The following is a 26270-nucleotide window of genomic DNA, read 5'->3' as shown; positions in this document are numbered from 1 at the left end:
ATTACTAAGGTATCTGTTGATAATATGGTGATCGATAGGTCTTTAGATCCATAGACCACCCACCAGTGGCTAATAATCCAATAGGAACGACAGACTGCCATGACACTCCATGTTATTCCACATCTAACTTTCTAACATCCTGACCGTCCCCTCGATCCCCTCTGGCCAAATCCATAGAACATCTGTTCCCCTCCCCGTGTCCCGACTTCACCACCTCCACATTCCACTGGATCCCACGGAAAACCACCTGATCTACAGAACACTTCTGACAGTGTCTTCCGTGTGAGCCCACCAGACCATGCCTGCCTACCAGACACTGCCATGTGAGTTATTATGAGCCCCTTGAGGAAACCCCACCTCCCTTCCTCAGGACTACAAATTTAATTACCCCCAGTCAACTCGTCACTGACTAAATGCCACTGAGCACCATTCACTACTGACCCCTATACCCACTGATCATCCAGACCATCTGAACATCCCCCTGCAGCCCACCCTCCCCACTGAGCACCATTCACTACTGACCCCTACACCCACTGATCATCCAGACCATCTGAACATCCCCCTGCAGCCCACCCTCCCCACTGAGCACCATTCACTACTGACCCCTACACCCACTGATCATCCAGACCATCTGAACATCCCCCTGCAGCCCACCCTCCCCACTGAGCACCATTCACTACTGACCCCTATACCCACTGATCATCCAGACCATCTGAACATCCCCCTGCAGCCTGCCCTCCCCACTGAGCACCATCCAAAGACTTGACCATTCTGATGACTGACCCAGCTGACAATCTGACCGATCTCCACCAAGTAACGATGTCATTGAAAATATGACACCCCAGAGGAACTTCATTCACCGTCTGACAACACCACACTAAACATGTCCTATCCAAGCCTTTCACTGACCATCCCCCTGGCCACCTGTCCCTCTGGCAACTTCCTTGACCACCCAAAGGCCTAACATTGCCCACAGGTCCCACACTACATCCAAAACCCACTGCCATCACGTGACCTGCCTACAAACCTCCCAGAGATCCATGGGACAAAGCCATTTCTCTTCACCACAAGATTAGCCCCTCCATCCTGAATAGGACAACATAACTGTCCCCCCACCAGCTGATGGATACAACACTGCCTCACTTGCAGCTCAGTGCACCCATCGAGAACCACCCAACATAGCACAGAATTCCAGCCCATCTTCCACAGCCGGGCCAACACCCCACTGACTAATCTGATAATGATTTTCCAATCATCACTAGATTTAGAGGAGCTAACTGAGGGCTGCAGAAAGGCAAACTTAGTTCAATTGTTTTAAAAAAAGATGTCAAGGGAAATGCCAAACAATTATAGGCCAGTTAGCCTTAAATTGGTGGTGGGCAAATGAATGGAAATAATCCTGAGTGAGTGGATTAATTGTCAAGTAGAAAGGCACAGATTTGTCAGGAATGGTCAATGTGTATTTGTTAAAGGAAGATCTTGCTTCACAAATTTGATTGGATTCTTTGAGGATGTGATGAGAAAGGATGCTGGAGGTAGTGCTGTGTACGTTGTGTACATGGAACTTAGCCAGGTCTTTGACAAGGTCCCATATGGCAGATTGGTGAAAAGTGTAAAAACCCACGGGGTAGAGTGTAATGTGGCAAACTGGATAAAATGTTCCACAGTGCTCACTTTTGCAGCTCCTTACACTTTGTGTTACAGATTAACATTGTGGAAATGAATGGGGCAGCACGATTTGGAAATTACAGAGTCATAGCCATAGAGATTTACAGCATGGAAACAGGCCCTTCGGCCCAACTTGTCCATGCTGCCCTTATTTTTTTAAACCCCTAAGCTAATCCCAATTGCCCGCATTTGGCCCTTATCCCTATATACCCATCCTACCCATGTAACTATCTAAATGTTTTTCTAAAAGATAAAATTGTACCCGCCTCTACTGCTACCTCTGGCAGCTTGTTCCAGACACTCACCACCCTCTGTATGAAAACAGATGCCCCTCTGGACACTTTTGTATCTCTCCCCTCTCACCTTAAACCTCCAGTTTTAGACTCATCTACCTTTGGGTAGGGGAGTCTAAAATTTGCAGATGGAAAAACATTGGCCCAGTAGTGAACAGTGTAGAGGGTAGCTATAATTTTGAAATAATATAAATGGGTTGGTGGAGTAGGTGGTGAAGAGGCAGACGCATTTTAACACAGAAGAGTGTGAAGTCATGTCATTAGGGAGGTAAAGCAGTTATAGAGATTACACGATAAATGGAAATATATTAAGAGGAATAGATAAGGTGAATGATCATGGTGTACAACTACACTGGTGCCTAAATGCAGCAGTTCAAGTAGATAAGGTTGTAATGAAGGCATAGGGAATGTTCTCCTTCACTGCCAGAGGTATAGAATATAAAACTAGGGATGTAATGTTGGAATTGGACAAAATACTGATGAGGCCACAGCTGAAATGTAGTGTGCAGTTCTTGTCCCCATATTACAGTAAGAATGGAATAGTTCTGGAATGAATGTAGAGGAGGTTTACAAGAATGGTGCCAGGGCTAGAATAGTGTTGCTATGAGGAGAGATTAGATAGGTTGTGGTTATTTTCCTTGGGAAATAGTTAACTTAACCCAAAAATTACTTGAGCCCGGGCACATTATTGGAATCTGGAGCTTTTTCCTTCACAAGTGATGAACACTGCACTATGGTTTTGTGACCGAGATATTCCACACTTTGTGCCTAGAAAATGCATTTGGTACAATTCTGATGCAACGCTGTTTCTGAAGACTCTAACACTTGATTCAGGGTTGCTGAGGTGGTGCTCCTCCTCAGTTTTCCCTGTAATTAGATGTAATAAAAATGAACAGCTATAGGAGGAAAACTTTGTCACAGATTATCCATTGTTCCCAGCACGGTTTGAAAACAGAAACTCCAGGTAATCACGTACACACAGTATCATCATTTTTAATAACAGGGATATTTGATGCTCCCCCAACTGAATGGACCCATCGAGTGGCTGCAAAGAATCAAACTCCTCGTCCTCCACTTTACCTTTCATGGTGAAGGACACTGTCCAGTACTTGAAAAAGTGAGGAGGATAATCTGTGGATCGACAAACAACTTCACTATGGTGCCACGCAATGTGCCCAGTTCACCTGAATATTTCTGACTGGAATCCTCTGTCACCTTTGTGTGCTTTATTTCATCCCAGTTCTACAGAACTTCACTGAGCAGCCGTGTCCTGTGGATAAGGCTCCTTTCCTTTTACCACAAGGATATGTGTCCTCCCTTTGTGTGCAATGTCCATTTCTAACACTGGAAGCAATGGTATGGGCTCTGTGGTGTACATCTGAAGTTTGATCCCTGTCTGAGGAAGGGCTGGCGCCTGGTTAGAGTCCCAAGTTATCCTGTTGGTCCTTTCACTGATTACAGAGGCAGAGACTCCCGTGTCCACCACCACCTTGGTTTGTTTTCCACTGACCTTCACTGTTTCATAGATAGGTTTCGCACACCCTGACTCACATTAAACATGTTGTAAGAGTGCTCCTAGAGCAAAGAAAAGTACAACACAAGAACACAACCTTCGGCCCTCCAAACCTGTGCTGATTATGATGTGCTAACTGAAATAAAAAGCCCTTCTGCCCTTACTCGGCCTGTATCCCTCTATTCCTTATTCATATACCCATCTAGGGTGGCACAGTAACACAGTGGTTAGCACTGCTGTTTCACAGTTCCAGGGACCTGGGTTTGATTCCCAGCTCGGGTCACTGTCTGTGTGGAGTTTGCACATTCTCCTCGTGTCTGCGTGGGTTTCCTCTGGGTGCTCCAGTTTCCTCCCACAGATGTGCGGTTTAGTTGATTGGCCATGCTAAAATTGCCCCTTAGTGTTCTGAGATGTGTAGTTTAGAGGGATTAGTGGGTAAATATGAAGGGTTGTGAGGATAGGGAATGGGTGGGATTGTGGTCGGTGCAGACTCAATGGGCCAAATGGCCTCATTCTGCACTATAGGGTTTCTATGATTCTATGATGGCCTTAAATGTTGCGAATGTGCCTGTGTCAACCACCACCTCTGGCAGCATGTTCCAGGCTCCAACCATTCTCTGTGTGAAAAACATCCCCTGCACATCTGTCTCAAACTTGCCCCCTCTTTCACCTTGAACCCTTTTACTGACACTTGCACCCTGGGGAAAAAGCTTCTGAATCTGCACCGTGTCTGTGCATCTCATAAGTTTCTAAACCTCTATCAGGTCTCCACTCAGCCTCTGGCTGTCCAGTGAAAACAATCCTTGTTTATTCAACCTCTTACCATAGCCAACACCCTTCAGACCAGGCAACATCCTGGTGAATCTTATTTGTGTTCTGCAAAGCTTCCACATCCTTCTGGTAGTGTGGTGACCAGAACTGCATGCAATACTCCAAATGTGGCCGAACCAACGTTATATATATGTGCAGCATGATTTGCCAAAGCTTGTGCTCAATACCCTGGCCATATGCCTTAATAACTATGGCCACCTATGTTGCCATGTTTAGGGAACTGTGGACCTGCACACCCAGATCCCTCTGTGTCTTTATGTTCCCAAGGTTTCTGCCGTTTACTGCACAATTCACACATAAACTTGATCCTCCAAAATGCATCACTTCACATTTATCCAGATTACATTTCATTTGCCATTTCTGTGCCCAAGTTTCCAATCTATCTATATCCTGTTGTAAACTGAACACTATTGCCCTCTCCACCAATCTTCGTGTCACCCGTAAACTTACTAATCAGCCCATCCAGTTTTCTCCTAATGAAATAGGTCCCAGCACTAATTCCTGCAGAACACTACTAACTATAGATCACCATTCTGAAAAAAAACCCTTGCCCTGCTGCTTTCTGGGGCGAATTTTCCTCTTCTGCCCACCATGGGAATCGGAAAGCCGAGGTAAGGTTTGTTGACCTCGGGTTGGCTTTTACGGTTTTGGGACGAGCACAGCCGTAACATCCTGCCCTCTGTCTTCTATCACCAAGCCAGTTCTGTTTCCGTCTAGCCAGCCCATCCGATTCCTTGTGATTTCAGTTGTTGTGCAAGTCTGCCAGGTGGGATCCTGTCAAACGCCTTACTACAGTCCATATAAACTACACCCACAGCCCTTCCCTCATCAGATATCTTTATCACCGCTTCGAAAAGCTCAATCGAGTTGGTGAGACATGAATTTCCCTTATAAAAACCACGCTGCCTGACACAAGCTTGTCAGTTTCTTCCAAATGTGCACATATCCTCACCAGAAGCTTCTCCACCACAGACGTTAGGCTCAGTAACCCTTCATTTCCTGGATTATGCAGGCTTTCTTTCTGAAACAAGGGATCGCCAATGGCTATTCTCCAGTCACCTGGAACCTCACCTGTGGTTAAAGAGGATGTGATGATATCTTTTTACTCCCCTATTTCTTTCCTCCCACAGTAAACTGGGGTCAATCCCATCTGGCCCCAAGGACTTGTCTACCTTAATTTAGTTTAGACACCTATCACTTTCTCCTTCGATGTATTGACATTCTCTCGAGTGTTCACACACCTATCCTTGGCCTCAACATCCTTCACACCCATCTCCTTGGCCTCAACATCCTTCACACCCATCTCCTTGGCCTCAACATCCTTCACACCCATCTCCTTGATGAATACAGATACAAACTACTCATTAAGGATCTCACCACCTTCCTGTGACTCCACACATAACTTCCCTCCATTGGCCGTGAGTGGGCCTATTCTTTCTTGGGCTACCCTCTTGCTCAGTATACAGGCATAAAAGACCTGGGATTCTCCTTCGCCCTGTTTGCTGAAAACATTTCAGCCTTCGTAATTTGACGATTAAATTCCTTCCTATTTTCTCTCTACTCCTCAGGGGCTTTGTCAGTTTTTTAGTTGCCGAGACCTATTGTATGTTTCCTTTTTGACTAAGCTTACAATTTTCCTGGTCATCCATGGTTCCCGAATTCTGGTATTTCTATCCTTCATTTCTCCGGGTCAGGCATGCCCTGCATTTCAACCAATTGGCCTTTAAAAGCTTCCCACATGCCAGGCATAGATCTGTCCTCAAAGAGCCGCTCCCAATCCACATTCCCCTGTTCCTGTCTAATTTGGATGTATTTGGCCCTTGTCCAATTGAACCGAGAGTCACTCTTGTCCTTATCCATTACTATCCAAAGTCTTTTGGAATGATATGGATTCCTTTGCTCCTGTATCTGCTCTGAGCTTTCCAGATGATGTGTAGCTGACTGATACTTTTTCAGATTTGAATTCCCTTGCTCCGCCATCGAATCGTGGAACTATAGAACACTACAGCACAGAAACAGGCCTTTTGGCCCTTCTTGGCTTTGCTGATCCATTGTTCTGCCTAGTCCCACTCACCTGCACTTGGACCATATCACTGCACTCCCATCTCATCTATGTACCTGAAGAAGGTTTTCTTAAATGTTGAAAGTGAGCCCCCTTTCACCACTTCATCTGGCAGCTCATTCCACACTCCCACCACTCAATATTTTCCTGAACTTCTTCACTCAAAGGGTGGTGAATCTCTGGAATTCTCTGCCCGTTGAAGTGGTGGAGGCTGCCTCGCTAAATATATTTAAGAAGCGGGTTGATGGGTTTTTGATAAGCGAGGGGATTAAGGGTTATGGGGAGAGGGCGGGAATGTGGAACTGAGCCACGACAGATCAGCCATGATCTTATTGAATGGCGGGGCAGGCTCGAAGGGGTAGTTGGCCTACTCCTGCTCCTATTTCTTATGTTCTTATGGTAACCTCCTCGAAAAACTTTAACAGGTTGCTTAAACATGATCTACCACGCACATAGCCATGTTGACTCTCTCTAATAAGCCCCTGTCCATCCAAGTATTTGTAGATCCTATCGCTTAGTACTCCTTCCAGTAACTTACCTACTACTCTATTCCCTTGAAACTTTTCCCCCTTCACAGTTGGATAGGATAGTATTTGTGATTTTTAACAGCAGTGACAGGGTACAAACTTGACTGTATGGAGCTCCTGCAAAAATGGTCCTGGATTTGGGAGGTAACAACATGTTCAGTGACTTTGGAGAGGGAAGTGGAAACTGGGAATGGGACAGAGGATCGCAAGGGTGAAGGATGGATTTTTCAGGGGACCTGATGAGGGTGACTGGTATTTTGTGAAACAGCTGCCACTAATATCGCGGTAACATGTGTAATTGTAATATTCTGAAATATCTCTTACATCACAGTGAAGATCTTAATGCTCTGCTTCTGATTTTCATATTTACATCTGACCCTGACCCTGATATTATCCTTATTACAGAGTCTCAGAATCAGGGAACGTCTGTCAATATCATGGCTGAAGGTTCAAACAGGGGAGAATGTTCAACATCTCCAAAAAGAATGAGATTGGACACAGGTAGGATCACAAAAAATACAGATATAATTTCTGTCTTGTCTGCTGCTCACACAGGAAGAGGGAACAGGACAGGGACTGAGTAGAAAGTGGGAGTGAGGCACCATCTAGAGCGGGTTTATCCAAAGTTCAGCCCAGGGGCCGGGTGTGGTTTGTGAATCTCCTCTGTGTCCCCGGAGGCAGTTTTCAAATTGTTGTCAAACAGCTGAGTTCACATTCAAATTTGGACATTGTAAGGTTGACAAAGGGTGACTCGAGCAGAGTGTTCCTGAGTAACAGTGAGAGACGTGGGCCACAGAAATAGGAGTGATAGTGGCTGGAGATTCTGTTGTCAGGGGAATAGACAGATTCTTCTACAGCCCTGGCACATCACACATGGTAAGTTACCCCCTCGTACCAGAGGAAAGAATATCCTGGAACTGGTGGGATCGTCTTTGAGAAGGAGGAAAGACCAAAAAGATCCATGTTTTGAAGTAGTGACACAGATGGAAAGATGTTCATAGAGGAGCTGTTAAAACTGAAGCACTGGAATGAAAAACAAAGCATGAGTTAGTGATATCGGGATTATTCTGTGCTGGGTCAGGTCAGGAGGGAAATAAGAGTCTGGGTCAATGTGAAACTGCAAGGCTGGAACAGGAGTGGGGTTTCTCATTCTCGGTTTCAGAAGGAAGGGCCCCAGTGTCTGGACCATGAACCCATCAAGGACAATGGAAAGATAAATGGAAAAGTGAGAACAAACAATTCATACGAACATCTGAAATAGGAGCAGAAGGAGGCCGTTCGGCCCCTTCATCACTTCTGCTGTTCAATGGGATCATCACTGATCTATTTGTGTTTCAAAATCAACAGCCTCTGAAAGAAAAAAAGCTCATCATCTCTGACCTAAAAAAACAACTTTGTTTTAAATAGTGTCCTGGACGTACCCACAAGGGGAAACATCCTTTCCATGTCCTCAGTGTCAATGCCGGATTTTAGAGGCTTCAATCAAGTCCCTGCTCACTTTTCTGGACTCTGAAGGAAACAAGCCCAGTCTGTCTCGTGTTTCCTCATAAGATAACCCGCTTCTTCTGGGATATCAATCCAGTTAACTTCCTTTCAATAGAATCTAATGCACGAATTGTTAAATAATGAGCTCGTTAACTAGGCACAATATTCATAAAGTCATTTAGTCAGAGGTTTACAGCATGGGAACAGGCCCTTCGGCCCAGCTTCTCCATGCCAGCCTTTTTTTTTAAACCAGTAAGCTGGTCCCAATTGCCTGCATTTGGTCCATATCCCAATACCCATCTTACCCATGTAACTTCTAAATGCTTTTTAAAAGACAACATTGTATCTGACTCTATTAACACCTCTGGCAGCTTGTTCCAGACACTCACCACCCCCTGTGGAAAATACTGCCCCTCTGGTCTGTTTTGTATCTCTCCCCTCTCACCCTAAGCCTATGCCCTCTAGTTTTAGACTCCCCCACCCTCTACATTTGGGAAATGTTGCTGACTGTCTACCTTACCTATGCCTCTCATTAATTTACACTCTGTGTAATATGTCCCCTCAGCCTCCTACACTCCAGGGGAAAAAGTCCCAGCTTATCCAGCCTCTCCTTATAACTCAAACCATCAAGTCCCAGGAGCATCCTAGTAAATCTTTTCTGCACCCTTTCTTGTTTAACACTGTCATTTCTAGAATAGAGTGACCAGAACTGTACACAGTATTCCAAGTGTGGCCTCAACAATGTCTTGTACAACTTCGACAAGACGTCCCAACTCCTGTATTCAGTGTTCTGACCAATGAAACCAAACATGTGGAATGTCTTCTTCATCACTCTGTGACTTCACTTCTGAGGAGCTGTGAGCCTGTTCCCCAAGATCTCTTTGTTCTGTAACTCACTAACACCCCACCATTAACTGAGTAAGTCCTGCCCTAGTTCAGTCTATCAAAATGCATCACCTCACATTTATCTAAATTAAACTCCATCTGCTGTTCATCAGCCGTTTGAGATGTGGTCTTCCCAACTCCCTGTAAAACTGAAGCGTAATATCCTTTTATCTTCAAATCCCCTCAAAATAAAGGACGATATTCTATTAACCTTAATTACTTGCTGTACCTGGAAATTATTATTTTCTGACTCATGCACTAGAGCACCCAAATCCAAATGCATCAGAATTCTGCAGCCATTCTCCTGTTTTGTAATTCTGCTTATTTCATTACCCTGCCAAAGCAAACAGATTCACATTCTCCCACAGAATACTCCATCTGTCAGTTTTACTCACCAATGTACAACCTCCTTGTATCCCCTTCACAAGAACTTATTCTTCCAATGTTTGTATCATCTGTAAATTTAACCTTGGTGCCATTGCTTCTCTCAACTATTTCATTCATTTAAAAAAAAATAACAAGTTGATGTCACATCATAGATGCTTGCAGCATTCCACTTGTCCCAGCCTGCCAATCAGATAAAGCACCCATTCATAAATACTGTTTTCTACCAGTCAGCCAATCTTCAATCAATACTATTATGTTAATCCCTGCACTGTCATCTTTCATTTTCCACAAAACTTGCCTCTGGAATCCACGTGCAGCATGTCTACAGACTCCTCTTTATTCTTCAAAGAACAGCAAGAAGTCTCACAACACCAGGTTAAAGTCCAACAGATTTATTTGGTAGCAAAATCCACTAATTTTCAGAGCACCGCTCCTTCATCAGGCAACTGGGATTTCAGTTCACAAACAGGGCATCTAAAGACACAAAATCAATTTACAAAATAATGGCTGGAATGTGAGTCCCCACAGGCAATCAAGTCTCAAAGGTACAGACAGTGTGAGTGGAGAGAGGGTTAAGCACGGATTAAAGAGATGTGTATTGTCTCCAGACAGGACAGTTAGTGAGATTTTGCAAGTCCAGGCAAGTCATGGGGATTACAGAGAGTGCGACATGGACCCAGTATCCTGGTTGAGGCCATTCTCGTGTGTGGAACTTGGCTATCAGTCTCTGCCCAGTGACTCTGTGTTGTTGTGTGTCATGAAGGCCACCTTGGAGAACACTTATCCGAAGATCAGAGACTGAAGGCCCGTGACCGCTGAAGTGTTCACCAACAGGAAGAGAACAGTCTCGACTGATGATCGTTGAGAGATGTTTATTCATCCTTTATTGTAGCATCTGCATGGTCTCCCCAGTGTACCATGCCTCGGGACATCCTTTCCTGCAGCGTATCAGGTAGACAATGTTGGCCGAGTTACAGGAGTATGTACCGTGTATCTGGTGGATGGTATTCTCACGTGTGATGATGGTATCCGTGTCAGTGATCCGGCATGTCTTGCAGAGGTTGCTGTGACAGGGTTGTGTGGTATTGTGGTCACTGTTCTCCTGAAGGCTGGGTAGTTTGCTGAGGACAGTGGTTTGTTTGAAGGCAGGAAGTGGGGGTGTGGCTACTTTCAAAGAAGACCAATGAATTAATTAAGCACAATTTCCCTTTCCATGCTGACTCTCCCAGATTTCCTTGAGTTTCTCTGTGTCCAGGTACATCTTAATGATCGATTTGAGTGCTTTATCTGTGACAGAACTCAAAGTAACTGGCCTAGAGTATCTTTTTTTAACCTCCATCCCTATTGAATACACAGGTTAAATTTATCAGGTTTTCAGCCTGATGAAACCGTTTCACAAACTAGGGAATTTTTGAAAATTAACACCAATGTATCCAGTACCTCATTACCCATCTCTTTGTGATCCCACGATGAATGCCATCTCAATCTGGAGATCTGTCAGCCTCAGCTCTAGCAGTTTGCTCAGTACCATCCTTCTCGTGATTGCAATTTCATCAAATTTCTTTCCTAATCGCTGTCCTACAGCTATTACTGAATGTTTCTGTATCCTCTAGAGTGTAGACAACAGCAAATTGTGTTCACTTCATCCTCTAGTTCATTATTATCTGCTAGTCTCTTCCCATTGTCACTCTCCACAGGGCCAGCACCAACTGTACCGACTCTTTTCCTGTTTGAATACTTGTTAAAAACTCCAACTATCAACTTTCACCATTTTTACCTGCTACCTGTTTATTTCAGTGGAGAACACAAGTCTTAGACCCATTCTTCAGCCTCAACCTGGCACTTGTCAGGCAACATTTTTTGCAGTCTTGCTGTTTACTGCAGTGAACAGTGTCATTCCCCCTCACTATATTCTTTTGGAACAAAGTGTCCGGCTATTTCTCTCTCTGCCTGATATTACACAGTGTCTTCAGTTCAGCTTCCAGATCAGTAATCCTGATATGGATTTCCTCCAGCTGCTTATACTTTTCCTGACAAATACATCAGCAAATCGCCTTGTAATCCAAAAGCTCCCACATTTCCACAGCTGCAACGTAGCACCAGTGGTGCCTTTGCTACTTATGTTATTTACTTAAATTGATTGCTCATTTAATTAACTTAGAATAATTCCTATATCTCCCACACCTCTCTCCCATGCACTGAAATCCCACTTGAAGCTAATTTCCTGCTCTCGGTCACCGTCTTACTCTGGTGTAGTTATGTATCCCTACCACCCCTTTTACACAATACAAAATTAATATAGATACTGTTACCTGGAAAGAACAGCAACAAGTGAAACAAACATATTTCGAGAGTGTGAAATGAAACTTGCAGTGGTATTAAATCAACACTTTTTTTTTGGTTACGTTTGGGAACAGACGGTGGTCAGTAATAATGTAGACCCTGTGAAAACTGATAATAGTGATATTGTCAGTGAAAATATGGAAATGGGGATATGTCAAATGTCAAATTTGCATCAGAATTTACAGTGAATTAGGGAATAACATGCCAGACATCTCCAGGAATCTAATGATGAATCAGAGATAAGGTTCATTCCAGTGTTTGAAACAAAGTCGGTAAGGCATTTTTCTCAGATTCATTATAGAGGTTTGAGCCTTGTTGGTGAAGCCAGTATTTATTACCCATCTTATCTTCCCTTGAAAGGTGGTGATGAGCTGCTGCTGACTTGAACCTTTGCAGTCCATGTGGTGCAGGTAGACCCACAGTCTATTAGGAAGGGAGTCCGGGATTTTGAAAGAAGTGGGATATCAGTCCAAGTCAGGAACTTTCATGTGATCCTGTTCCCACACATATGCCACCCTGCTGGGGGTAAAGGTCATGGGCTTGGAAGTTGCAATAGTTTGCCAATCAAGCATGTTGTTTTGTCGTTAATAATGTTGAGTTTATTGCATGTGAATGGAGCTGGTTTCTTCTGGGCAAGAGATGAATATTCCATCACTTTACTGATTGTGCATTTTAAACAGTGAACGGGCTTTGGGAAATCGGGAAATGAGAAATATCTGTTGCAGAATTCCCAGCCTCTTACCTGCCCTTATAGCCACAGAATTTATATTGTTTGTCAAGTTCAGTTTTGCCTCAATGGTAACCCAGGGAATATGGTCAGTGGAAGATTCAGTGATGGTAATTCTGTTGAATGCCATGGGGAGATGATTAGATTCTCTGTTGGCAGTGCTCGTTGTGTGGCAGTTGTCTGGTGTTAGTGTTACCTGCCACTTATCTGTCCATGCCTGGATACAGTCTTGTTCCTGTTGTATAGGGACAGATAGCTCAATTGAACAGCACCTCACTCCCTTAGCCACCAATGCATAAGAACATAAGAAATAGGAGCAGGAGGAGGCCATCTAGCCCTTCGAGCCTGCCCCACCATTCAATAAGATCATGGCTGAACTGAAGTGGATCAGTTCCACATTCCCGCTTTCTCCCCATAACCCTTAAGACCCTTGTCTATCAGAAACCTATGTACCCGTGACTTAAACATATTCAATGAGGCAGCCTCCACCACTTCAATGGGCAGAGAATTCCAGAGATTCACCATCCTCTGAGAGAAAAAGTTCCTCCTCAACTCCGTTCTAAACTGAACACCCCCCCCCCCCTCCTTATTTTGAGGCTGTGCCCTCTTGTTCCGGTTTCCTTTTTAAGTGGAAAGTATCTCTCTACCTCTATCCTATCTAGCCCCTTCATATTCTTATATATCTCTATAGATCACCCCTCAGCCTTCTAAACTCCAACGAGTACAGGCCCAATCTACTCAATCTCTCCTCAGAAGCGAACCCCTCATTTCCGGTATCAACCTGGTGAACCTTCTCTGTACTCCCTCCAAGGCCAAAATATCCTTTTGCAAATAAAGGGACCAACACTGCACACAGTACTCCAGCTGCGGCCTCACCAGTGCCCTGTACAGTTGCAGCAAGACCTCCCTGCTTTTATATTCAATCCCCCTCGCTATAAAGTCCAGCATCCCATTCGCCTTCCTGACCACCTGCTGCACCTGCAGACTGGGTTTTTACGATTCATGCACAAACCCCCAGGTCCCTCTGCACACTAACATGTTGTAATTTTTCACCATTTAAATAATAATCCATTTTAATACTATTTCTTCCAAAGTGGATAACCTCACACTTGGCAACATTATACTCCATCTGCCAGGCCCTCGCCCACTCACTTAGCCTATCCAAATCTCTCTGCAGACTCTGTGTCCTCCACACAATTTGCTTTTCCACTCATCTTTGTGTCTTCAGCAAACTTTGTTACCCGACACTCAGTCCCCTCCTCCAGATCGTCTATGTACATGGTAGATAGTTGAGGTCCCAGCACCGATCCCTGTGGCACTCCACTAGTCACCAACTGCCTACCAGAAAAAACACCCATTTATTCCAACTCTCTGCTTCCTATTAGACAACCAATCCTCAATCCACGTTAACACCTTACCCCCAACTCCGTGCACCTTAATCTTCTGCAGCAACCTTTTGTGAGGCACCTTATCAAACGTCTTCTGGAAATCTAAAAACACCACATCCACCTGTTCCCCTCTGTCTACAGCACTAGTCACATCTTCATAAAAATCCAGTAAATTCGTCAAACACGACTTCCCCTTCATGAATCCGTGCTGTGTCTGCTCGATCGAACCATTCCTTTTCAGTGTAATATATCCAATATATGCACAGTGACAGTAATATGTATCATTCACAGGAGGAACTGCAGCAACCCACCAAAGCTCCTTCAACATTTCCCAATCCATGATCTCTGTCACCCTTGAGCGACAAGGGCAGCAGATATATGGGAAGGCCACTAACTGCAAGTTTCCCTCCAATGGCAGTTCAGGAAAGAAAACAAATTCAGACCTTACCAGCAACCCCCATATCCAGTGAATAATTAAACAAAAATGTTGGTTTTATATTTGGAATCGATAGCCTCTTTTAACAATGGATCTTCATGGATTTGGGGCTAAGTTTGTTACAGGGGTACGGTCAGATATACTTTCACTGAATGTTTCTGTGTTCCCAGAAGGTGTTTGATAATACGGTTCACAGGGGGTTTCAGTTGCTTCTTGTAAAGTGAAGAGTAACAACATGGATAGAAACTCATTGACAAGTTTAATTTTCTCCATTTGTGTTCACAGATCCAAACCCCACAATCCCTGAGTTCCTGACAAACTGTGATGAATATCAACTGTTCAAATTGACAAAATTCTACCGGGACAGACTAGAGCAGGCGATGGAAGGAGGAGTGGATGGAATCAGCTTATCCTTAACATACGAGAGGATTTTCACTGGACAAGAACATGGGGTAAGTGGGAGGGACACAGAATGAATTATTTCAATCAGTGCAGGACTTTCAGGATATATTGATCCTGATGGTAAAAGAACAGGTTCTGTCCAGATAATCTTCGAGTATACAAGGAATCACAAGCTGCACTGATAATGGAGTTATTGACTAATAATATTCCTGTCTGTAAGTCTACACCAGACCCAGGTACCCCGCCCGGGGACAGGGGCTCGGCTGCACTCACCCCCCCCCGGGGACAGGAGTTCGGCTGCACTCGCCCCCCCCGGGGACAGGAGCTCGGCTGCACTCACCCCCCCCGGGGACAGGAGCTCGGCTGCACTCACCCCCCCCCCCCGGGGACAGGGGCTCGGCTGCACTCACCCCCCCCGGGGACAGGAGCTCGGCTGCACTCGCCCCGCCCGGGGACAGGAGCTCGGCTGCACTCGCCCCCCCCCGGGGACAGGGGCTCTGCTGCACTCACCCCCCCCCCGGGGACAGGAGCTCGGCTGGACTCACCCCGGGGACAGGAGCTCGGCTGCACTCACCCCCCCCGGGGACAGGAGCTCGGCTGCACTCGCCCCCCCCGGGGACAGGAGCTCGGTTGCACTCGCCCTGCCGATTATTGGGAGATTGCTGGATACACAAACTGGAGACCTGGTCTCAAAATCCAGAAATCCGCTCGGTGCTTGTGTAAACCAGTGTTAAAGGAGCCCTTATGAGATCGGAGCTTTAAAACACCATGGAACATGCTTTGACATTAATTTTCAATTTTCGTCAAAGGCCCTTTCTGAAGTCATAGAGATTTTCAGCATGTAAACAGGCCCTTCGGCCCAGCTTATCCATGCTGCCCCATTTTTAACCCCAAAGCTAGTTCCAATTGCCCCGTTTGTCCCATATCCCTCCATACCCATCTCGTGTAACTCCCAATGACTTTTAAAATACAAAGTTGTACCCACCTCTACTACTACCTCTGGAAGCTTGTTCCAGACACACACCATCCTCTGGACCCCTTTGTATCTCTCCCCTCTCACCTTAAACTATGCGCTCTAGTTTAATCTCCTCTACCTTTTGGAAATGATGTTGACTATCTCGCTGATCTGTGCCCCTCATTATTTTATAGACCTCTATAAGATCACCTCTCAACCTTCTATGCCCCACAGGAAAACAACTCCCAGTCTATCCAGCCGCTCCTTACAACTCGATCCTTCAAGTCCAAGTAGCGTCCTAGTAAATATTTTCCGCACTCTTTCTAGTTTAATAATATACTTCCTATAATAGGGTGACTAGAACTGGATACGTTATCCCAAGTGTGGCCTTATCAATGTCTTGTACAACTTGAAGACATCCCAACTCCTGTATTCAATGTTCTGACTAATGAAACCAAGCATGCCGAATGCCTTCTTCACCACTCTGTCCACTTTCAAGGAGCTATGAACTTGTGCCTCTAGATCTCTTTGTTCTGTAACTCTCTCCAATGCCCTATCATTAACTGATTAATTCCTGTCCTGGTTCAATCTACCAAAATGCATCACCTTGCATTTATCTAAATTAAACTCCATCTGCCATTTGTCAGCCCACTGGCTGTTACAATGCTAGATAACTGTCTTCACTGTCTGCCATGCCACCAATCTTGATGTCATCTGCAAACTTACTAACCATGCTGACTAAATTCTCATCCAAATCATTAATATGAATGACACATAACAGTACACCCAGCACTGATCCCTGAGGCACATCACAAGTCACAGGCTTCCAGTTTGAAAAACAACCTCTGTCTTCTGTCATCAAGCCAATTTTGGATCCATTTAGATACCTCACCGTGGATCCCGTTAGATTTAACCTTATGCAGCAACCTACCATGCAGTACCTTGTCAAAGACCTTACTAAAGTCCATGCAGACAACATCAACTGCACTCCCCTCATCTACCTCCTTGGTTACCCCTTCAAGAAACTCAATCAAATTTGAGAGACATGATTTTCCATTCACAAAACCATGCTGCCTGTCCTCTATCAGTCATTGCGCCTCTAAATGTCTGTAGAATCTGACTTTCAAAATACCTTCCAACAACTTACTCACTACCGATGTGAGGTTCACCGGCCTCTAGTTCCCAGGCTCTTTCCCTGCAACCCTTCTTAAACAAAGGCACAGCATTTGCCACCCTTCAATCTTCAGGCATCTTACCTGTGATTTTAGCTGAGGAAACCTGCTGTCCTGACTCAAGCTGGCCTGTTTGTGGATCCACAAATGTGTTTGACTACTCACTGCCCTCTGAAATGGTCTAGAAAAAGAGGCAAAACAGCTTAATTTCTCCAATCAAGGATGTCTTGGCAGCACGATTACTGACTGAACTATCCAGGCTGAACTTGTGGCGATTCACTTGTTTATGACAGTGTTGGTAAGACTCAGTGTACTGTCTGTGTTGGAGATGAAGAACCTTCTTCAAATTGAGGAGTGGGTGTGGTGTTGTGTGATGCTATGTCCCTGTGAAATGTGACAGATTATCAGGTGCAGCATTGCTTATCACCTCAATCTATTCAATAATAACATCACACATCCATCACTCCACCATTATAATCAAACCAGAGGCCTAACCCTGGCTCAATGAGTTGTGTAGATGAGTGTTATGACGGCCATAAAGGACATGGGAGATGGTCATTAAATCTCCTATTGGCTTTTTAAAGTACAAACTTTCTGTTTGAGCGGAGGCTTTAGCCGGACTGCTGGTTCTGGGATTCAGACTTGCTGTAAATCGTGATTGCTGTTCTTCCTTTTGATTTTCAATAAATGGTTTCTGGTGATGGGGAAGTGGATTTGGAGGCTTTCTGCATTGGTGATGAGGACTCGCCTCTGCAGACAACTACATTCACCAAGTAGCTTCAGTAATGAAAAGGAAATATGTTTGTTTTTGTGAAACCTGAGCCCTATGATAAGAGTGTACAGAGAGCATGCATTACTAATTTCATGTTAGCAACATTGAAGGAGATGAAAAACAAATGTAATATTGTTGAGAGCATGCAAGGCCCTGACATTCATTATGATTTAAAAAGTTTGACCTTGCTGCGTGTTCCTGACTTAAACTATTGATGAACTAGTAGAGCGAGGGAAAAACCTCCATGACCCGAATCCCTCTGTTATACTCCAGAGATACCACTTCAACGTGGCTGAGAAACCTGTCGGGAACCTATCACCCAATTCCTGTCTGGATGATGAAAATTAGCAGAACATTTGTGAAATCTTGCTGCCTCAAGATGAATTGTGGTGATATAGATTGGTCTGCAGCATCAATAATCTAACTAGACCAAAAGAAGCTGTTGGTATAACTCAGTCTGGATTCACAACAAATAATTCCAATAACCTAATGTGTGAATAAAGCAGACGAGGTGCTCAGGAACTACAAGGGGCATCAGGCAGCAAAGTCATCCAACTGGGGAGAGTGTCATTGTGTAAACAGTCTTTAATAGAGAGGGTTTGTGTAAACCAGGTGTTAAAGGACCCTTTGTGAGATCGAAACTTTAAAAGACCATCAACGAAAGGCAGTGATGACCCGAAGAGTGTTGGGGAACATATGCCAGAGAGTTGCGGATGCCAGACAATAAATTATTACAAGTACAGCCAAAGGGCACAGCCAAGGTGAAATTACAGGAATCGGTAAAACGTGTGCTGCCTAGAGAAGAAACCATGGCCAATACCTGACCGTACCATGCTGCTATTCCTTCTTCCAGAGTCAGAGATATACAAGGGAATCACATCACCACAACAAAGGCTGCCCTCATCATTATAGAATTACTGGGAAATGGCTAACCCCAAAGAACAAAAACAGGAACAGGCCTTTCGACCCTCCGAGCCTGCACCGACCATGCTGCCCGACTTAACTAATTCCGTCTATGGTTCCAGGGAACCATATCCCTCCGTTCCCATCCTATTCATGTATTTGTCAAGATGTCCCTTAAAGTCACTATCGTATCTGCTTCCACTACCTTCCCCGGCAGTGAGTTCCAGGTACCCACCACCCTCTGTTAAAAAACTTGCCTTGTACATCTCCTTTAAACCTTGCCCCTCGCACCGTAAACCTGTGCTCCCTAGTAACTGACTCTTCACCCTGGGAAAAAAAGCTTCTGATGATCCACTCAGTTCATGCTCCTCATAATCTTGTAAACTTCTATCAGATCATCACTCCAGTGAGAAGAAAGTTTCTCCAACCTTTCCTCATAGCTAATGTCCTTCACACCAGGGAACATCCTGGTAAATCTTTTCTGAAACCTCTCCAAAACCTCCATATCCTTCTGGTAGTGTGGCGACCAGAATTTAACACAATATTCCAGCTAAGGTTCTATAACATGACTTGCCAATTTTTAGACTCAGTGCCCCAGGCGGTAAAGGCCAGTGTGCCGTATGCTGCCTTGATTACCTTCTCCATCTGCATTGCCACTTTCAGTGACCTGTGTACCTGTGCACTCAGATCCCTTTGCCTATCAATACTCCGAAGGGTTCTGCCATTTACTGTGTATTTCCTTTCAGTATTAGACATCAAAAACACATTACCTCTCACTTGTCCAATTTAAACTCCATCCGCCACCTCTCCGCCCAAGTCTCCAACCGATCTATATCCTGCTGTATTCTCTGATGTTCCTCATCGCTATCCACAAATCCATCAACCTTTGTCTCGTCAGCAAACTTCCCAATCAAACCAGTTACATTTTCCCCCAAATCATTTATATAATATGTAGCAAAGTTCCCAGCACTGATCTCTGACTACCGCCAGTTGTCACAGCCCTCCTTTCAGAAAGGTACCCTTCCACTGCTAATCCTCTGTCTTTGACCGAGCCAGTTTTGTATCCACCTTGCCAGCTCACCTCTGATCCCATGCATCTTCACCTTCTGCACCAGTCTGCCATGAGGGACCTTGTCAAAGGCCTTACTGAAGCCCATAGAGACAACATCCACTGCCCTATCCTCATCAATCATCTTCGTCACTTCCTCAAAAAACTCGATCTAGTTAGTGAGACACGGCCTCCCCTTCACAAGTACGTCCACTTATTTCCAAGTGGGAATAAATCCTGTTTTGAAGATTCCTGACCAGTAATTTCCCTAGCACTGCTGGACATCATAATGGATAGCCATAATGGGCATTTGATACATCCTTAGCTGGTCTCCGTTACAGGAGAACAGATGCACAAACAAGCTAACCTGCACATCTTTGGACTGTGGGAGGAATCCGGAGCATCTGGAGGAAACCCACACAGACATTAGGAGAATGTGCAAACTCCACACAGACAGTGACCTAAGCCAGGAATCGAATACAGGTCCCTGGAGCTGTGAAACAGCAGTGCTAACCACTGTGTCAATGTGCCGTCCCATCGCGTTGGACACTGAAGGACAGACAACTAATCACATGATTTCTAGTTCAGTTGATTCACATTTGTTTATTGTTAATGATTGGAATGAGATTTTAAGAGAATTTTCAGCCCATGTTTATTATGGATCAGGACCTGTCCCAGTGACTGATTTCTGAGCTGAAAACAACTGGGAAATCCCATCACTGAGCAGATCCTTTCCTTCTCATTCTCAGTGTTTATCTTTCACTCTGTGTCTCATTATTCTTCATTATTATTCTTCATAGAAAGTCACTGAGCTCGTGGATAAGGGAAACCGGGCGGACAGTTCCAAACTTCTCCTCAGTCTGGTGATGGGAAAAGGATCTCGGGCTCGAAGGGTGATGTGGGAATCCTTTGTGAGAATGCGTCACGGAGTCCCAAAGCTGGATAAAATACTGAAAGAAATACAGGAGCTTGGTACGGTAAAATCACAGTGAATTCAATTTCCCATTTAAACACTGCCGATATCACTGTAATATTACACAGAGCTGTTTTCATGGAAGTTCATTTATTTAAACAGGTGCTGATTCGTTTGATTATATGGACATCGCACATGGTTTATCTGAATTACCCAGTAACCTGAAAGGTAAGAGAGAAAATGGAGATAATAAACTATTTCACTTCTGAGAATCTGAATGATTGGAGCCTTTTTTAAAGAGATTGTGAAAATCTGGGATAGTGAAAATTAAAGACTGTGGAAATTGGGTAGAGCATGATTCAGTTTTATCATTAATACTCAACCATACACAGCTTCAAATTACAATTCATATCATCTCTCCTTTTTTTCCCAAAATTATGTGATTAATGCATCTTTTCACTTAATCCAGCTGTTAATTGCTATTAATTCTGAAGTCTTGTACAGACCCGGTCGAAACCCGGTACTGTGTGAATCTCAGTACAGAGTTCCTGTGTGTCTGGGTGTTCTAACTAACAGAAAGAAAAGATTGGGGGTAAATGGGTGTTTTTTTTCTGGTTGGCGATCAATGACTAGTGTGCCTCAGGGTTGAGACTGCAATTGTTTATGATTTACAGTGATGATTTTGAGTTGTATGTCAAAATTGGCAGATGACACAAGGGTGAGTAGCAGAGAAAAGTGTGCAGAGGCTGATGAAAGTCTACAATGTAATATAGATAGTGTAAGTGAGTGGGCGAGGCTCTGGCAAATGGAGTACAATATTGATAAATGTGAGGTCACCCATTTTGGTAGGAATAACAGTAAAATGGATTATTATTTAAATGGTAAACAATTGCAGCATGCTGCTGTGCAGAGGGACCTGGGTGTCACTGTGCAAGAACTCAAATGTAATTTTGTCCTTCATTGATAGACGGATGGAGTTTAAAAACAGGGAGGCTATGTTGCAGCTGCACCAGGTGCTGGTAGGTTCACACCTGGAGTACTGTGTATAGATTTGGTTTCCTTCCTAGAGAAAGGTATACTGACACGAGAGGGGGCACCGTCAGCTCTGTGCCAGAGATCAGTGCGGAGCTGTATAAATTATTACAATGTGCATTTGAATCTGCTTAAAAGTCACTAGCAAGCCCAGCACTGAAATTTCCAGGCCCGTTAGCCTCTCGCCCTGTCACCACCTCACGTCAGGAGTTGTTCACTCCAACGGGATTTTGTAGGGAGCTGGCGAACAGACCCCACTGGAGTGAAGGGGATGACATCGAAGCCCCTAGGAGGGTGGAGGTGGTTGGGGTACCCTGGGCATTGCCAGCCTGGGCCCCTGGCACTGCCAAAGGGGCAGAGTCCTAATGTCCAGGACACCTTGGCACTGTCTACTGGGTATTGAGCAGTGCCAAGAGTTCAGGACCTAATGGGGATCTGGCCTGTGGGAGTGAGGGTGGGGAGTCCCGCTTCCACTCTGCATTCGGGCTGAGTGACAGAGGGAGGGAGGACAGCGATTGGGGCTGGCCATCAGGGTGGGGAGAGGGGACCAGCCTGCTGGGGGGTGTGAAACCTATGTCGGGGTGGGGGGTTGGGTCAGGACTGTGTGGGGGTGGAGGGTAATGATGGCCTGGGTGTGTTCATGGGGCTAACGACCAGGGTGCCGGCAGTGTGGGGTCACTACGCACGTGCTGATCTTTGTGCTGACACATCGCACGCACAGTAGCCGCTCAGCGCGATGCTGCCGGTCTCTCCAACTGGAATAGGCTCCATTCACTGATCTTCCACCTGATTCACACTCGTCCACTCTGCTGTGCACAGATTGTGGGAGATTCATTCTGAAACTCCCGCTGAAAAGTCCAGCATGATTTACTCCAGTTTTTACACACATTCGACATTTAGATTCCTGTTTGGGAGAATCACCCCCAACACGTTATAGAAATATTGGAATTAAGTGACGATCTGAAACGTTGTGGAAATTAATCATTGTCAAATGAGGTTTCCAATAACTCAATTTTATATCCTACTCAAACCTTGACTGACTGTAAAATAAATCCCTCAAATCAGCAAAGACAGTGTCTTAATGCAACTAACATTTCTCTCTGTTCTGATTGAAGATCTCCAACAGAAACACAAGGAGACACTCCGGGTACAAACTGAAACTCTGAGAGTGAACACTATCCTCATAAAGGAGAAGGTTAAGATTTTCCAGCTGGTTGATCGATATGCTGAGCTAACGGTTATTTCCAATGTTCGAGATCGGACACTTGTCGAACATGAACTGCTGGCAAGAGGCCGAGATCATGAAGAATGGAGAGAGAAACATCTCCGGAGAGAACTGGAAAAAATACGAACTGATCAATTGTTCCAGAGCAGCTTTTCCCAGAGAAAATCCGAATCTGGGAATTCAGCAGCAGTGAGCGGAGTCCCGGGAATCGGAAAAACAACAATGGTACAAAAGATTGTTTATGACTGGGCCACTGGGAAAATATACCCACACTTTCAATTTGTCTTCAGTTTTAAATTCCGGGATTTGAACACTATTAACTGTAGAATAAACCTGAGGAATCTGATACTGTTCTTCTATCCTTACCTTGGGAATATTCTGGGAGAGCTCTGGAAGAACCCAGAGGGATTGCTGTTTATATTCGATGGTTTGGATGAATTCAAGGACACGATTGATTTTGCCGACAATCGGAGAAATACAGACCCTCAGTCCATGTGCACAGATCCTGAATGCTGGTGTGAAGTGTCTGACATTGTGTACAGTTTAATACAGCACAAGCTGCTCCCAGGATGTTCAGTGCTACTGACCAGCCGTCCCACTGCATTACATTTATTAGAAAAGGCTGAGATCAGTGTCTGGGCTGAAATCCTGGGATTTGTTGGTGATGAACGGAAGGAATATTTCAACAAGTTTTTTGAAGATCAGACGGTGGCAGCAGCTGTTTTCAAACACGTGGAGGAGAACGAGATCCTGTACACCATGTGTTACAACCCTTCCTACTGCTGGATCCTCGCTCTGTCACTGGGTCCCTTCTTTACACAAAGAGACAGGAAACAGCAGCAAGTTCCCAAGACCATCACCCAACTATATTCCTACTATATTTACAACATTCTGAAAAACCATAGCCGAGAGATTGAAAACCCCCGTGATGTGTTACTGAAGCTTGGTGAGATGGCCTACACAGGAGTCTCCAAGAAGAAGATTGTGTTTGGAAATGCAGATTTGATTGAGTACAATCTACAACCTTCCCAGTTCCTGTCTGGGTTCCTGATGGAACTTTTAGAGAGAGATGATTCTGTCCAGAGTGTGGTTTACACATTCCCACACCTCACCATCCAAGAGTTTGTATCTGCACTCACACAATTCCTGACTCCAGATCCCAGGGAGATCGGGAAACTCCTCAGTGAAGCTCACAGCAAGGAAGATGGGCGATTTGAGATATTTCTCCGTTTTGTTGCTGGTCTCTCCTCCCCACAGTCAGCTCGACCCCTGGAGGAGTTTCTGGGTCCATTTCTTCATCAAACAACCTGCCAAGTGATTGACTGGGTGAAGGAGAAGGTTGAAGGGCAGATTGGAGACACACAGACTGAAACTGGGAAAAGGAAGCTCCTGAACACATTCCACTACCTGTTTGAGTCTCAGAATAAAGCACTGGCACGGAACACAGTGGGATCTGTGAAAACACTTTCATTTAGTGGATTGCGACTGACCCCGATTGACTGTACAGTCCTGTCTCATGTCATTGGACTCTGTGATACAATAAAACACCTCGATCTACAGCAATGCCACATTCAGTGTGAAGGGATCCAGCGGCTGGGACCCGTTCTGCACAAGTGTCAGGAGTTGAGGTAACTGTTTGTTTGGTCTCATAGCGAATATTTTCATCGTTGAAAAACCATTTCCTTTGTTCTAATAAAACAGAGGCATGTTCAGTTAAGGAAGTCGAGAGAGAAACAATGTCCAATGGTCACAGAGAAAGTGTGGGAGAATGGTGCAAAGTAATAATGTTCATTTCAGAGCAGCTGCAGACATGATGGGCCGATTGGCCTCATTCTGAACCTGTAATAAATCGATGATTCTCTGATAAAACTACATCATTTCAAGAATGCAGATTCTCGTGGGTAAATAGCCATGGGCAGTAAATGTTGGCAAAACCAGCGATGATCACATTCCTTGAGTGAATGAAAGCGTTATTGGGATACATTTTAAATAATTAGAGGTGTAAAGGCCTCCCTACAAAATTTAAAAATAAATATTTCACTCTCCCAACAAAAACCATCTGATTCTGTATGATGCTAGAAAAATAATTGTTTCTGTGTTCAGTACAGGTTACAGTTTGTAGCTAATTATTATCAGGATTATTTTCCTATACACTGCCTCTCATGTATTATAGTTGGTGTGTGTTATATCGGACAGTGTCCCTTTATAATTCATGTGATCACCGGTGACATCAGTCAGGGTTGAAGTGGAAGTTCAGTCTTGTATTAAACTTTACAGTGGGCAGTTATGTAAAAACCTCCCTGTTCGGTTACAGCAGCCCACCAGTTTTCTCTTTCACTGCAGCCTCATAAAACCTGAACCACTCACTGTGTTTAAAAATAGTTTTTTTCACACTGTATTTGTATCTTTTGCAAATCACTTTAAATCATGTTGTTGATCCTTGTCCAAACAGCAAATGTTGATTTGCTACCTGCTCTGTCCAGCACCATCACTATTTTGAACATTTCAAATCTCCTCTTAGCATTCTTCCTTCCAAGGAGAACAACCTCTCCAGTCAATCCTCGTGACTTAAGTTTCACATTCTTGTAGCCAATCTTGTAAACATCTTCAGCACTCTCTCCAATGTGTTCTAAGCCTTCCTAAAGTATGACACTGTGCAGTGAGATCTTTTTTCAGATTTGGCACAGCCTCCTTGCTCTTGTATTCGATGCCCCTATTGACAATGTTATGATCCCAGCTGATGTCTGGACAGTCAGGTCTAAGAGCAGAACACCGGCTTAGTAAATCGTGACTTTTATTTATTGTTTAGAAATGTAGATGAACAGAATAACAAGGCAGTCGATTAACTTTTAACAAAAGACTAAAACCTTTGTTAAGAAAAAACTACAGTGCCCCACTACTTCACCCATCTAACTTCACAGTTGTCTGCAGATCTGTAGGGATGACACGATTTATAGAATAGATCTTATGCTTTAATGTTCTCAGTAAGTACACAGTCAGTGTAAACCAACAAGCCACTCGTGTTCAGCTACCCCATCTCTGAAACCAAGTGACAGATGCCGCCCAAAGTAACTGCAGTGGATTCTTCATCAAATCCCCCCAAATGTTTGTAACAATGTGAGAAAACTCGTCTCACTGGGACTCTTCCCTCCGCTCTAGAAACTTCACTCCAGGGGAAAAACAGCCTTTGGAATCCTTTCCCAACCAACACTTCCTCTCAGATGCCTTCACCAAGGATCCCCCTCCCATATTTCAATGTTTCCTTTCAGTATTCCTCCATACTCAGCCAGGCCAGCAGTACAC

General features: G+C 44.5%; 1 protein-coding gene across 1 annotated transcript in view; it reads left to right on the top strand.

Annotated features, from left to right (window-relative positions):
* The first annotated feature begins 7276 nt into the window (after positions 1–7276).
* LOC145337728 (NACHT, LRR and PYD domains-containing protein 3-like) overlaps positions 7277–26270 on the top strand; it is a 57695-nt gene continuing 38701 nt past the window's right edge. The window contains exons 1-5 of the mRNA XM_080182567.1: positions 7277–7395; positions 14831–14997; positions 20598–20769; positions 20873–20938; positions 22858–24595. Of these exons, the coding sequence (XP_080038693.1) occupies positions 7332–7395; positions 14831–14997; positions 20598–20769; positions 20873–20938; positions 22858–24595 (2207 nt within the window). The 5' untranslated portion in view covers positions 7277–7331. The remainder of the gene's footprint in view (positions 7396–14830; positions 14998–20597; positions 20770–20872; positions 20939–22857; positions 24596–26270) is intronic.

This window comes from Carcharhinus amblyrhynchos, unplaced genomic scaffold (assembly GCF_965287045.1).
Source record: "Carcharhinus amblyrhynchos unplaced genomic scaffold, sCarAmb.v2.hapA scaffold_68, whole genome shotgun sequence".
In the NCBI taxonomy this organism is placed as follows: domain Eukaryota; kingdom Metazoa; phylum Chordata; class Chondrichthyes; order Carcharhiniformes; family Carcharhinidae; genus Carcharhinus; species Carcharhinus amblyrhynchos.
Note: the sequence above shows the minus strand (reverse complement) of the source record. Positions and strands in the feature narration are given on the sequence as shown.